The sequence below is a fragment of the Acinonyx jubatus genome, chromosome D2 (assembly GCF_027475565.1).
Source record: "Acinonyx jubatus isolate Ajub_Pintada_27869175 chromosome D2, VMU_Ajub_asm_v1.0, whole genome shotgun sequence".
NCBI classification, from domain to species: Eukaryota; Metazoa; Chordata; class Mammalia; order Carnivora; family Felidae; genus Acinonyx; species Acinonyx jubatus.
In genome coordinates, this window is record NC_069393.1 from 33,238,038 (window position 1) to 33,252,386 (window position 14,349).

At 51.2% G+C, this 14,349-nt stretch overlaps 2 protein-coding genes across 24 annotated transcripts in view; both read right to left on the minus strand.

Annotated features, from left to right (window-relative positions):
- Positions 1 to 61: 61 nt before the first annotated feature.
- Positions 62 to 8,473, minus strand: NDST2 (N-deacetylase and N-sulfotransferase 2). Of its 2 annotated transcripts, XM_027062291.2 has the most exons (16): positions 8,101 to 8,470; positions 7,186 to 7,431; positions 5,893 to 5,937; positions 4,468 to 5,808; positions 4,189 to 4,276; positions 3,719 to 3,873; positions 3,348 to 3,533; positions 2,945 to 3,073; positions 2,631 to 2,813; positions 2,442 to 2,538; positions 1,957 to 2,080; positions 1,644 to 1,818; positions 1,282 to 1,452; positions 1,065 to 1,174; positions 792 to 894; positions 62 to 694 (listed from the first exon to the last, which is right to left on the minus strand). In XM_027062291.2, exons 4-16 carry the CDS (start codon positions 5,470 to 5,472, stop codon positions 569 to 571), a joined length of 2,652 nt encoding a protein of 883 aa, XP_026918092.1. In that variant the 5' UTR covers positions 5,473 to 5,808; positions 5,893 to 5,937; positions 7,186 to 7,431; positions 8,101 to 8,470; the 3' UTR covers positions 62 to 568. The 2 variants fall into 2 exon arrangements, with proteins under 2 accessions (XP_026918092.1, XP_026918095.1); XM_027062294.2 differs by having other exon boundaries at positions 1,102 to 1,174; positions 4,468 to 7,431; positions 8,101 to 8,473.
- Positions 8,474 to 8,851: 378 nt separating this feature from the next.
- Positions 8,852 to 14,349, minus strand: part of CAMK2G (calcium/calmodulin dependent protein kinase II gamma) — a 56,018-nt gene continuing 50,520 nt past the window's right edge. For 19 of the 22 annotated variants that reach the window (XM_027062295.2, XM_027062305.2, XM_027062299.2 and 16 more), the window contains 4 exons: positions 13,574 to 13,649; positions 13,110 to 13,204; positions 11,327 to 11,571; positions 8,852 to 10,877 (listed from right to left, as the gene is read on the minus strand). In XM_027062295.2, the coding sequence (XP_026918096.1) occupies positions 11,339 to 11,571; positions 13,110 to 13,204; positions 13,574 to 13,649 (404 nt within the window). In that variant the 3' untranslated portion in view covers positions 8,852 to 10,877; positions 11,327 to 11,338. Of the gene's footprint in view, positions 10,878 to 11,326; positions 11,572 to 13,101; positions 13,205 to 13,573; positions 13,650 to 14,349 lie in introns of those variants that run through there. The other 3 variants (XM_053207595.1, XM_053207591.1, XM_053207596.1) reach the window with 3 other exon arrangements.

Consider the following 14,349-nt stretch of genomic DNA (forward strand, 5'->3'; position numbering starts at 1 on the left):
GGAAAAGACTGATACTTCCTTTATTCCAAGTTTCTCCCACTCCAGTGAGGCAGACAAAACAGAAAAATAAGGATGTTTATTAAGGACATTTCTAGCCCACAGCTAGGGCTCATACTCAGCTCTATGAGCCACTGTCCGGCCTCATCCCCATTCAATGTGAATGACATTAGGGAGGCCGGGCCACAGGTAGATCCCATTGATCCCACAGTAGGGGGGGGTCCCTCCCATAGCCAGGTATAGATAGATATACTGCTGAGAATGAAGAGGGAAATCACTGGATTAATAAGTTCCTCTACACCTTGCCTGGACCCTTTCATTCTCACCCACCTTCAAAGACCATGGGTTGAAGGTGCCTAGTACCATGATGTGGGGTATCAAGGGAAGCCCCTTTATAAGACCCTAGAGCTATGGGAAAGGACTGCCCTTTCCTTCTCAGCCATCCCAGGCCTGGGGGCCACTGAGGTAGAAGGGGCAGGGGCTGGGCCACTCTAATACCCCTTGTGGGCCCTGCTCTGGGCTTGCCCTTTAGGGTAGCGGGGCGCTTTTGCTGGTACAGGAGGCCTGGACATCAGCCCAGACTGGAATGTTGCAGTTCTTCCCGAAGCCATGAGGGCACTGGCTGTCCAAGCCGGCTTAGCAGCTTCGACAGATCCAAATTGTGGTTCCGGAAAAAATCCATAAGAAAAAGGCGGGACTGAGACGAGAAAAATGGAGGCAGAAATGGTAAGGAGTGGGACGCAGGATGAGACCTCAGAGGTAGAGAGGGATACCTTGTCTGAGGCTTTACTCACCTCAGTGTCCATATCCGGATACCTCCGGCCTTTGCTTTTGCCCAGACAACGAGTCTTCCCACCTTCAAGTCCCTGGCACCAGAATCCCTTATCTTCATCAAACCTGCTCAATAGCAAAAGGGCATTAATTGGTAGGGAGAAAAGAAAATTCAAGCCCCATAAATGTATATTACCTCTCCCAGCTCACAGGGACACATGTCTCTTCCAAACAGACATGGTCAACCTGTTTCCCCATTTCCCCGATTCCTCCTCCCCTGGGTCATGCTCTCCCACCTGAGGGTCCGTGTGTAGTTCAGAAAGGGTGTGATACCCAGGAACTTCTGGATGCTCTCCATTGAGGCAGCTGGGTTGGTACGCAGCTCTTGCCCATCCACAATCAGCAACTAAAGGGACAGAGATGTAGTTCCCTCTGTATTCCTTAGAAGCCTCTAGGCTGAAGGGACAAAGAAGGGAAGGGGGACCCCAACAAAGGCTACTGGGGGGCATGTACCTGTCCAGAGGGGTAGTAAGTCAGCCAGCGCTGCAGATGGGTGGAATAGTAGCCAGGGACAAGACAGCGGTTCTGCAGGGAGCGAAGTGCCAGAGGGGCCTGAGAGGAGGCTGAAATCACCTGGTAGAAAGTATAATTCAGAGCAGCTGGGTCTCCATGTGCTCGCTGGTGCTGAAGGACAAGGAATAGGAAAGGATGGGTGATTTGATAGAATTATTCTGCCCTACTCTTGATCTGATGAATACACAGCAATGGAATCCCACACCAAAGCAATTTAGTTTCCCTACCCTCTTCCCTTTCTGTCTCTAGCAGTCACCACCTCCCTCACTTAAACCCTAATGTATCCCTAGCTTCAGGCTCACCTGATACCAGGAGTAGGCCCTGTCAGCAGGGTTGGTGAGCACAGTGATGATCTTGGCTCGTGGCAGAAGGGCAGCCCCCCGACGTGGTACAACCTCTGAGTCAAAGTAGGTGGCACTTTTTTCAAAGAGAAAGTCAGTGCTGGCATTGGAAGGGACAGGGAAGAAGTCCATGTACCTAGGAAGTAGCACAGAGGAGAGGCAGAGAATTTGCAGCATGAAGGGGCCAGATACCTGCACTGGTGGAAGCTGGAATGAGGATTTGGAGGGAAGGGAATGTTCCTCTGAGAAGCATTACAAAGGGTCCCAGTCTCACCAATCAATACCCTTGTGGTAATTAGGGCCGTTGAAGAACTGAATCTCCTCAAAGGTGCTGGGGCTAGGGAAGCTGCTAGTCACAGCTGGGTGCAGGCTCAGGAAGAAGTGAATAGCTGTGGTCCCTAAATGGGAGAGAAGGTCGAGGCTATTTTGGGAAAGAAGCCAGATCAACAATATGAATTTTAAGGAGGTGAGAAAATAACCACTCTGAGTAGTAATTTCCCCTTTGGACAAACTAGAGTGAGAGAAGGAAAAGACAGCGAGACCCAGGGAAGTTAAAATAGTAGTTCTCAGCCTTGACTGCATCAGAATCACTTGTGGATCTTTAAAAAAAACAAACCACAGATGATTCTGATTCAGGATTAAGAATCACTGTCGCAAGAGACTGGATTAAGGAGAGGTGGGTATGAGAAGGGAATTCCTTGGCCAAAGAATCCTTTGGGCTTAAGGCAGGGCAAGAGAAGTTGGCTAAGGACGATTCACCTGTTTTCTGGGGTCCCACAATCAAGAACTTGGGTAGCCGATCACAGGTTTTCTCCTTGGACCAGATATCTTTGTGCCTCTTGTCATCACAGGGATTCTGAAGGTGAGGCCAAGAATCAGATGTTTCATCTTTTCTTCAACTCTCTCCACCCCCATCATGTCTCTGGTCAGCCTGAGCTCCAACCATACCTGCCAAAGGGGGCTTCGCTCTTGAGGGAACAGTTCAAAGTACTTTCGTGCAAGAGGGACAGGAGGAAGGGTCTGTAGGCGCAGCCGTGTCCAGCATTGAAGGAAACGCACCAGGCTCTCAAAGGTATACAGGCCCAGCCGATCATTTCCATAATTTGACAGATGGGTCATAAAAATGCTGATCTGCAAGAGGGAGCCTGCGTGTCAGAATTAGAGAGCCTACCCCACCTCAGAACCAGGCTTGGTGAGCAAAGTTCCCAGCCTACATACACTTCAGCTCTCCAATCTTCTAGCCCTTCCTCTCAGCACCTTACCGGATTAAGCAGCACTGTCAGAAAGAGCTCTCCACCTCGGATGCTCCGGTCTAGTTCACGAGAGCCTCCAGGATATTCATTATAGAAGATTGTGTGAGTGAAGAGTCCACATGTCTGCCGTGGTAATACCTAGAAGAAGAAGGAAAAAACAAACTAACATGAGATTTGAAAGGCAGAATGAAAAATAAATAAGGGACAAAAGACCTAAGGCATTAGGATTCCCTGGGTTTGTAAAGTACTGAGTTACACCAATAAAACTCTTACTATGTGCATTATGACTTTTCACCCCTTTACCCCCTATTATGTGAACTTGGACTGGCAGTTGAGAGGACACAGGTCAGTGCAGGTTGGTGGCTGTCTAAATGTAGGAGTTTGATTCAGGTTTGTATCAGGGGTCCCTCACCATAATGCCATTGTGAATGAAGCCACGGCGGTAGCGGGCAGGGCGGAGATGGGGATATTCCTCAGTGCTGGTCACCTGGATGCCCCACACAGATTTCCAGGCCTCATAGAGTTGCGTGTGGATGGGGTATACACCCGAGTGGTGGGGGGCCACAGCATACCCCAGATCCGTGGGAATCCCATGTTCCTGGGAATGGCATAGATTCTCACCAGGACCTGGTGAGGTTCAGGGAGTAGAGGGTAAAGAGGGTGGGGATACCTCCACAGAAAGACAAATGGAAAGGGTAGGGAAAGGGCACCCCATTAGGGGAAGGTTGAAAAGGAATCATTATGTCTGGGAAAAAGTATGGGGAACAGATCCAAGGGTCTCACCAGAGCAAACTGTTTGTTGAGCCTCATCTGGTCAGCCAGCACGGAGCGATTGTGGAACAGGTGTGGCTGCATGTGGCTCCACATGTGGGGGAACCACCAGAACTCTTTGCGGTGCTTCAGCAGCATGTCGTCCCCTGCATCTTCCTCCTCTGTCCCTATGACCACACACTGACCACTGACCACAGCCAGTCAGGCCCTGTGCCCTCCTCTGTTCTGTAACAACACTGACCATCTTCCATTCTTGGGATAAGACTGCTGACTTCTGCCCACCTGAGACTATTTTGCCCCACTGCTGACTTGCTCTTCAGCCACCCATGCTAACCTAAATTCATATCCACCGCTAGCTCCTCACCACATTTGGACCCCAAACCCTGCCCCTTTTCTCCAACTTGCCTGCCCAGGAAGATGAACAGTGAAGGGACAGTCCAAACTAAGACAGATATGCTGAAGGAACAGGGGAATACACTCACCAGTATGATAGAACTTGCCCGAGAAGCCCAAGTTGAAAGTGAAGTTGGGGACTAAGGTCCTGAGTTTGTTCTGGGTGGTCAACAGAGCCTGGGAAGAGTAGCAGGAACACAAGAAATCATGAGAGCAGACTGATCAGGAGAAAAATGAAAAGTAATGTTCTTCCTGCCTGAAAAGGGCAGGGAGTATACCTATGACAAGCTCAGAATCAAAGGAGTCTGATAGGACAGAGCTTGAAACAGCTTCTAAGGAAAGAAATTTGAGTCAGGAAAAAGACTGACCTCAACATCAGCCACCTTCATGCGGGTACCTTCCTTGCCCACAAAGATGTCATCAATGTCTACCAAGATGTAGCGGTCAAGGTCTAGGCAGAGGCGCTTGCCAGTGAGGTATGCAACAGCATCAACAAAAACAAGTTTGTGGAGCCAGAAGGAAAGGCCATGGCCAAAGAGCACCCGCTGGATGCCATCATGAAGCCCCAGGTCTTGTACGACAGTGGGAAGCCGGGTCCGGCGAGGCACTGGTCCTGGCACAGGGGATTCAGCTGGCCGAAGGCTGGCAAGAAGCACTGGTTCATATGTGCTATGATTGGATTGGAAGATGGTCCAGTCATCACCAGGCAGCGGCCCAGGTTCCAGGCGGCTGGGGCGTGTGAGATGCAGTAAGGGGGCAGAAGGATTCACTTGGTAGTCCCGGAGCCCCAAGTTTGAGTGTAGGAAAAGGGGAAAACCCTTGAGCTGGGCACTCAGTAGGCTATGTTCATGGGCTCGGAAAAAGCCAATGATGCCCACACCGTACTCCACACAGTACCGGTCTAACAGTTCCCGACTCCAGGCATCCAGGTTGACATACTTGAGCAGGTTTTCATAAATGACCAAGACATAGCGGCCACGGGTATGATCAGTCAGTGTGGGCATGTCCCCTCGGCCGGGTGCTAGCTCAGTGCTATAACGAAAACGACTAGACTCCAAGATGGCCACAATCTCCTGCCCCAGCTGTGAGTATGCACTCTCCACAAACACAAGGACCACAGGTTCAGTTCGAGCTGTCTCTGGTGGCCTGGGGGGCCGTGGTGGGACTGGTGGACGTACAGGGCCAGGGCCAGCTGCCCCACCACTGCTGCAGTCTCCCAAGGGCAGGGGCAAGGGTTCCTTGGCCTTGGGGCTGGTGGATACGTAGTAAGCCAGGAAGCCCATGGAGCCCAGACTGAAAGCGATCAGCAGCAGTATGAGGCGGTGCAGTTCCAGCTGCCGAGCTGGGCGTACCACCTTCCACAGCTTGAGCATGGCGGGGAAGGGGAGGCAGGGATGGGGTCTACCTCAGGGGATGGGAGGTAGGAGTTCTATAGGCTGGGCTCTCTTAAGAGGGTAGGATAGGAAAGTAAGGGAAAATGATTTCCTCAGGGTTAGTTCCCTGAAAAGTTGGAGCCAACTCCCCTTACTTTAGGGTAGGGGAGTTAGAAGGGGCAACGAGGGGCAACTGGACACAGTCCACTGGTCTCAAGTCACCATGGCCCCCTGGTCCATGGCTTCAGGATGCAAATCTAGCCAGGCTCCACTCTTGGTCCTGCTGAGCTCCTCACATTAGAGGTCAACAAAGTTCATAATCCCTGCCCTCACTATCTGTAACACAGAAAAATCAATGGGTTACTTCTCCACCTGAAAGTGTATCATTAACCCATTCCCCTCTTCACCCATCTCTCTTACCTCCTGCTCACAGGATGATTTGTTCTCCAAAAAAAAAAAAAGCTCCTGTAGAAGAACAACACAATCTGAGTCTCATACCTTCACTTCATAGCTTGTTGCCTTTCTTAGAATATAAATTCTCCTTCCTGAGCTAAACTCAGAGCTAGAGCAGTATATTCAAGGGCTGGAAGGGAACAAATCTCCCATCAAAAGGAGACCAAACAGCTCAGGAGGGCGAAAATGAACCTGCTCTGGAAGAAGTTCCCAGCCCACGACTAAGCAGTTGGCCAGCCAGCAGGAGCTCTGGTCGTCCTGTGAGGAAGGGACAGAAAGCCCCACAAGTCCCGTGCTCCAATGAAATATGAGATAAGAGGAAACTCATGAGTCTGTTAATCTTCCTCATCAATCAAACCCAACATCACAAGCTAGAAGCACTAACGAACTTGTAGTGAGAACACTATGATGGGGGGTGGGGAGATTCGAAAGGTAAAAGAAATGGTGCTACCTAATCATTCGATTCACTTCCAAACCCAGAAACTCTCTATTACTTGTGAAAAATTACTCATCCCCTGTCCTTCATCTCACCTGCACGAGTGTCAGAGAGGTGATAAAAATGTAGCCCCAGGGCAGACCACATCACTGGGGCCTGAGAGAAGCCAGAGGGCTGAGTCCAGTCTGTCTTCCTATCACTTCAGTTCACCTTCCTAACTTAGCCTAGGTGATACTATATCCTCATCACTGAACAGCTCAGAAGGGTCCTGAGCTAGCCTATGGAGACATGAGGGATTGAATCCTGTTACAAAAAGATAGCAAACTTAGTGGGGCTGGATGAGAGCTACAACAGCTTAAGTCATACCCAACCAGTAAGAAAGGGGTAAGGACAGTGTGATCAGAAAACAGTTTCAGGGAGACCTAATTTTGGAGACTGTTTTCTTAAATATATAGACTGCTTCTAGAAGCTTTATTGTTGTTCTCTCCAGCTTAGCCATTCCTAGTAAGGCCAAGGACTGGCAATCCTTCTCTGCTACCCACTCCCAGGTATATACATCTCAGGGGTGAGATCAGGCAGAGACAGGGTTCCTCAGAATTGAGAGAGATGATTTAAGAACAGTTCAGCTTTGGCCTGGGTAAAATTGACATGAAAAGAAAGCTGGGGAGAGGACTGAAATAGTGATGGGAAGGGGTGAATCCTAAGAATTAAAGGAAACTCTTTAGGGAAAACACAGTAGTGAGAAGTCCTCACTGACACGAAGTGGACACTCAGGGTGTCTCCCCCATTACTGTTAAGAATAATTGTAAATAGTGAGAGCTTACTCTTTGTCAGACATTCTTCCAAGAGCTTTCCATATATTTAATGCTCACATCAGCCCTGGAAGGTAGGTAAGAGGCAGACACTATTATTATCCCCATTTTACATGTGAGTAATTTGAGGTCCAGAGAAGCTTAGTCACTTGCCCAGGATCACACAGCTCAGTCAGTCAGTGGAGGAACTGGGATTCAAAGTCAGGCCTGTAGAGCTCCACAGCCCGTGTTCTTAACCACTGCATGTTGGCTTCACACCTAGAAGAAGCAGCAGCAATATTTAGGGAAGGGGTGCTGAGGGAGCTATTGGGGTCGAGTGTGGGATGGGATGATAGATACCGAAGTAGGAACGCGGGGAAAGGGTTGCTGTACGTGTGAGCAGCAGCGGGAGGTTTCTGAGGCAGAAACCAAAGGGGTCACCCAGGCCTGGGCTGGGCGACAGCACTAGTGAGAGGAACCAGGGAAGGCGGGGAGACAAGTGGTGCAGATGCCGCGGGGGGGGGGGGGGGGTACCGAGGAGCGAGCGACGTGGGAATGCGGGGCTGCCATACCAGGAGTCACGGGTAGAGGGTCCCTGCTGAGGGGGCCATGGGGTCACAGGTGGATATGAAGGGAGCGCCAGATGGGGACCGGGCAAGGGACACGCCGAGGAGAGCTCGGGGTGACATCGAGGCAAGCATTGGGCTGGGAGAGCCCCGAGGGGAGGAGGAGCCCCCTACTGAGGGAAATGAAGCAACTACGAGGGAGGCTAGCGGAGGGGACGCAGGAGAGGGGAGCGCTGGGCCGCGCTGAGGGCCGCCCGGGACAAACCCGCGGGTGGTTATGGTGGCAACACTGAGGGGAAGTCTGTGAGGGGAGGGACTGCGGGAGACCGTGGGTGGGGGCCACCCTCTGAGTGGGGGGTGGTTACCCTCAAGGGCGGCTCACCCGGCGGACTAGGCGGCGTCCCCGCTGTCCCCGGGCTCCGCCGCGTCCCGGGGCTGCCCGGCTTCCCAGCTCTCGGGGCCTTGGGCCGCGTCGCGGCGGCTCCGCCATCTCCGAGAGAACGCTCTGCCGCAGCCGGGCCCAACCACCGCTCCCACCCGGGGTGGGGGGAGGCGGCTCGCTGCCGCTCGTGACGCCCCTCAGGTCCCCGCAGAGTCCGGGCCTGGCAGCTGCACTGCCGAGGTGCTGGGCGGCCGAACAGTCCTCCGTAGCGCTCGGTCGAGCCTCGGCCTCCGAGACGGCGGGCTGCGCGCCCCGCCCGCAGAGGCGCACCCCCTCCTCCCCGCCCGGTGGCACAGTCTGGCGAGCGTCGGGCGCCGCGGCTCCCGGGGCAGGGGCGGGCCCAGGGTTCGGGCTCGTCCACTCAGCCCTGCGAAGGGGGAGCCGAGTCGGGCCACTGAGGGGCGAAGGGGGCGGGGCAGCCCGTGACGCGGGCGGGGCCCGGGGGCGGGGCCCGGGGGCGGGGCGAGACCCCTAGCCCGCCAGCTAAGGGTCCACATCTTTTCTCTCCACTCCAAACTCGCCTCAGCAGCCCAGTGGGCCAGTTGGAGGTTGATGAGTTTATGAGGAAGTTTTATTTTACAGTGGGCCCAAAGGGAGGTGGGAGAAGCTACATCTCCTCATCTGAAGGCTTGTAACCCAGGCTGCTCCAATCAGCCTTTGGCCATAAGCTTCCAACAGCAGTAACACAATGGACTGTTTAAAGGTTATTTTATTAAATATCTTCAGTTCAAGGTTTCATTGTAACAAAGCTATGAAGGGTCTACCAACATTCAGAACAAACACTAACTATTTTTAAATTATTTCTATGTCATCATGCAAAAATTCTGCATCAAATGCCTTCCATTTCCTGTTTAAAAGGTGGTTGTTTTTTTTTTTTTTATAGTCTATTGTCTATAGATGCTGACATTAGCCCCAGAAGAGGAGTAAGAATGCTAAGAAGTGGGGCTGGAGCAGCCATATGAAGCTATGGGTCTTAATGAACTCTAAGACCATTTGTCTTCAAGCCAGCAAAACCAAACCCTGTGGTGAAGGCGTCTGCGTGCTGGTACTGCAGGCTGCAGGGCAAGAAAGGGCTGGGGCCCAGGGGCTGAGGCATGCATGAGGTGCTCAGAGGAGCCTGGCTAAACCCAAGCACCAGCACCTGTGAGTCTGCTCTCTTCTCAGCTGGCTCCAAGGTAAACCTGTAGCTCTGCCTCTTCTCCCAGCTCCTGTGCCTCCTGAAGATAGTTCAGGAAGCTGGGATTTACCCACCTTTCCCCCAATAGTGCAGATATTTGTGCAGATAAGTCTGCATAGTTGTTCTGGGGGAAACCAAGGCCATGACCAGTTGCTCCTCCATTATCTTCTCTGCTATCTGCTTAGGGTACAGATCTTTCCTTCCTGGAATGGAACTCCTTGAGCACAGAGAGGGACAATGAATGTAGGAGCCTTGGCTCTGGACACCTCTTTTGGGTACATGCAGGTGAGGGGGGGGGTGATGCCCATGCAGATTGTCCAGCAGTAAGTCATATACTTCAGTTGGTCAGTAGAGAGGCCTCTTTAAAGAGAACATCTCTTCTTGCCAGAGCAGTCAGGTCAATCTCAAAGACAGGTAAAGAGATGGGCGTGCAGCAAGGGAAGAGTAAGAAGGGAGGCAGTCCTGAGGGCAGCCTGAATGCATAGAAACAACCATCAACTCAATCCCGCTGCCTCAACTCCTCCCATCCCACAGGGGCACTTGGCAGAGGGCCCAGGCCCAGATGAGGGTCAGCACAGGGACCACCACAATGAAAAGTCAAGACAAAGATGGTCCAAATCGGCACAGAAACAGAACTGCCAAAGGCAGCAAGGGGAGCCCTGACCAGGGCCTGACTCTCTCCTTGCTAAGTTATAAGAAAACAAACACAAAGCAAAGCAGCAACCCCTCCCCTTTCCCAGCTGCAGGTATTGGGCCTCAGTATCAGGGCCCACGTGCATTGTGCATCCTATAGAAATGGATGAGTAAGTGAGTACATGTCAGACTAACACGAGGTTTCTCAACAGCTTTGTGGCGGACACACTTCTGCAGCACCAATTCTCTTCCTTTCTACACTAAATGGAACAGTACAGCAACGTCCAGGCCCTCAGTCCCGAGGCCACTGCTTCTCAGCTGCCTCCACAGCAGGCTGGGAGCTCTGCGTTCTCTCACAAGTAGGTCTGATGGCCACGATGTTCTCATCAGCCTCATTCTAGGCGCTATGCAAGTTCAGAAGAAGTCCATTCCTAGACCTGGGGCAGGCAGGCCACCTCAGGGGCTGCAATCACATCACAGCCCCCAAAGCTCTGTCAGAGTTCTTGCCTGGTCCCCTGAGTCCACGGAGGCCAGAGGCCGAGCTCACCTCTTCAGGGCTGGTGGGTGAGCCGGCTGCTCATGCCAGGACGGGTGTCACACAAACTCCTGCCTTCTTGCCAGCCCAAGGGCTATCGGTGGTTTTAAAACGCATCATGGTATGGATTCCATTTTTTTTTAAACAATCTTTTTTTCTTTTTTTTTCTTAAATGTAAAAAACACCTCGGTACAGCAGAGACAGACACGAAGGGCGGGCGGGAGGGCTGCATGCAGGGGCGTGCATTGGCTGCTGCCGCTTTGTAATTTAATTGTTTTAAACCTCAAACGAACAGGACTGCCGCTGTCACTCAGGCCCTCCAGAGCCACTGGCTGCGAAGGTTTGACCTCCGGCTGGGATCTCCTAATGCCCCTGTCAAAGAGGACAGACGTGGTAACAGAACAAAGGACAATAAGCACACAGATGAGTTCCAGGGACTTAAACACACTAGACATGTGGCCAAGTCTGCCTGAGAAGGTGGAGGATGGGGGAGAAGCTAGCATTTAAATATAACATTGCTTCACATTTGCTAAGCAAATGCTTTACTTCTGAGTATCTTATTTAATCCTTACAACTCAATGAAGTAGGTACCACTCTTTCTCTCTTTTTTGACAGCTAAAGAAACAGGCTTAGGGTAGGGAAGTAACCTGTCCAAAGTCACCCAACTTAGAGTCCTAGGGCCAGACACAAGTCTGTCTGACAGCCTTTGCCACTCCCCTGGGATGATCTATATCTCTTCCCCTAGTGCCACTTCTCAACCTCCTCTTCCTCCTCTGATCCCATCTGTCCCCCTCCTCACCCCACCCCCCCACCAGGTGCACCTGTGGCTGAGCTCACTGCAGCGGTGCAGCAGGGGCTCCTGAGCAGTGATAGTGGACATTGAGCCACTTGCCATCCCGGCGGTGCCAGACCCGGGTCTCCTCCGACTGGCTGGTGCGAGGCCGACCCTGCCCATCGATGTACTGGGTGAGGCGGATGTAGGCGATGCAAGCTGCGTCCTCCCCAATCACGTGGACGTGCGGGTTCAGGATGGTGGTGTGGATGGGCTTGCTGTTCTTGGATAGAACTGCAGGGGGCAAGGCAGAGTGCAGTAGGTAGGAGGGCATCAGGCCTGGGCACTGACATTTTCCTCCCAGCCTGCTCTTCCAGGTCTCACCCTCTTTTCCAGCAACCATTCTGGGAGTCCCTAAGTCCCCCATACACCAAAGGCCAGGAAACCCCATAACAGTAGTCTCAATTATCCAAATGGAAGAAAGAGGTGGAGAACAATGATAATAACAACTACTACTTTAATCAGACATTGCACTAGGGGTTTTACATACATAAACTATTATTTCTTGGTCAATATTATTTTCTTTATTATGAAATAATGAAGCAGGCTCAAGGAGGTTAAGTAATTTTCCCAAATCACACAACATTTGAACTCAGGACCATCTGACTCTTAACTAAAGCCTATGATCTTTCCATTCTTCCAGGCCGATGTTTAGATTTCATAAGGGTTGGCTTGACCCTAACTGGCTGCAGAGCAAAATCAAGAGCTTAAGATTTCAAAATTGATTTGTGATTTGGAAAAAAAAAAATGTCCAAAGTTAAAATAGAATCACCAAAGCACCAAGCTCAGGATATTCCTAGGGTTCCCAGATTCTGCTGCGGGAAGGCCAAAAGAAGTTGGATTGCCATTATCAGCGAACACTGTGAACTGTGTTGCTTTTAATGAGATTCACATTTTAATTCATTTCAAATGTTAGACAGGGTCTACCTGAGACCCTCCCTAGGGCTTCTATAATCTCTGAAACTGCTTCTGGCTAACAGAATTACTTAGATAGCCAAGGGTTTACATTTGCAGCCGACATGGAGAGGATGGTAGTTAGTAGAAAAAAACTGTGACAAAAAAAAAAGCCACAGAAAAAACAAAAAAAAAAACCAAAAAACAAACAAACAAACAAAAAAACCTCAGGGCAGGATGGGGGAAGGCCCGGGATAAAATGGGAAAGAAAAGAAAAAAAAAAAAAATAGGGAGGAGGAGGGTGCTAGAAAGTGGAGAGAAAGACAGGAGGAGGTGGTGATTCATCTTCTTATTCCCTGGAACTTCCACGAACTGTCCAGAGTCCAGAGTATACAGCCCCTCAGCCAGGACTGCTTCCCTCCATATTCAGGAGGCCCCAGCCACAACTTCTGATCTCACAAATCACCCACAGTGCCCTGCTACTTGCTTGTACATTCTTATCCTGGTTTTAATTTCCTCTACTGTGAAATCTATACATACAGAGCTTCATTACTACTTGCTGACGTCATCTCAACCTAATCTCAGTGGTTTCCAGTCATTGTGGAAAGAGGTGAGGCTTAAAGGAATCGTGACCCTGATTGTGCCACAAAGCAGCTGCAGAATGACGGGGCACGTGGGGCTCTGAAGCAAGTCCTTCAAAGGTGTCAGTTTTAGACCATCCTCAGGGCACAAGGAAGCAAACACATAGAACAAGGTGCAGCCAAGCAGGTCAAATAAGGGAAAAGCAGGCAACTGGGAAGAGGAGATGGTGAGCAGGGACAGAGGCAAAGGGGGTAAAGGGTCAGGCAGGAGTATATCAGCAGCACGAACCCACTCACGATTCTCAAAGTAAAACTTATGGAAATCCATCCCCTCCACGAGGTTACCAAGGGCCTCAGGTTCAAAGGAAGTGAGGCCTGGATCGCAAATCTTCCTGCAGAAAAAAAAAATAGCCTGTCAGTCTCCTATAGGATTACTTGTCTTTCTTCCTTGTCAGTGATGTCTGTCCTGCAGCATGTTAGCTGCGGGCTAGGTCTGACAAGATGGCTAAGATCTTAGGGTCTTACCCTCTCAGCCCACCACCAAGACACCATGGCAGGGGTAGGGAATGGGGGTAGGTGGGGGTGGGGTATTATCATAGGGTATCTATCTGGGAGGGATTCCAGCCCAAGGGCCTGGTATTTAATTCAAGCATTGTGCCCAAGGCCCAGCCTTCCCTTTTCCCAGGGTCCAAGCTGATTTTGGGGAAGTGGGAAGGCTTCTAGAGTTGACTTGGGTTTCAAGGAAATGGGTCTCTACTCACGTGTAGGCTTCAAAGTCCCCATTGTTGATGGCCTCAATCAGTTGTTCTGTGATCTTAATGATCTCCTGTTTCCGCACTGCGGGGGGGGGGGGGGGGAAATCCAGCAATTTACCTGCACGGGATTGAGGAGCTCCCAAGTGACAGAGAACCCTCCCCAATCCTTCAGAGAACCCCCTGTGATCTCTGTGACAAAGACATCCCTCTTCTCTGTCTTTAACATTAAGGCCCTCTGCAGAAGAGTGAGCCCACTTTTCTCTTCATTCCTTCTCTGTTGTCTGTAGAGCTAATGGCCCCCTCCTCCTGAAGCCCACCCACTGCTTATGGCTCCCTGGCCTTTGTCTCCCTCTCCATCAACAACCAGGATGCAAAAAACACTCTTGTCTTTTACAGTTGAGGAGCCTAGCCATCATGAATACTCTGACCAGACTCTCTACCCCATCCCCAGCACATTCAGCCTCTCTAAGAAGCATCTCCTAATATGGCTGTTTCCACCACCCTGAAGGGGCTTACTTCTCTCACCTGAAGGGGCTCAGTCAGGTCTCAATTACCACCACCACTACACCACCCCAGCCCTCATTCAGTGGTCCAGAACCTAGTCCTGGGCAACAGCCAGCCTGAGAGCAGAACCTAGCCAAGGATGAGGGCTCCACAAGGATGAACAGAGCCCTGGGACAGATGCTTAATTCTCTTTACCCTGCTCATCTCCTCCACAGGGCTTTTCTGGGATAAAGGATCTTGGAACTATAAACACTCTTTTTAAACAGAGCCTCTCACCA

Coding starts and splice junctions, on each gene's coding strand:
- NDST2 (XM_027062291.2), bottom strand. CDS start 5,472: ATGCTCAAGCTGTGGAAGGTGGTACGCCCAGCTCGGCAGCTGGAACTG. Junction 4,277..4,467: donor TGAAGGTGGCTGATGTTGAG/GTCAGTCTTTTT, acceptor TACTCTTCCCAG/GCTCTGTTGACCACCCAGAA. Junction 1,453..1,643: donor GGGCCTACTCCTGGTATCAG/GTGAGCCTGAAG, acceptor CTTGTCCTTCAG/CACCAGCGAGCACATGGAGA.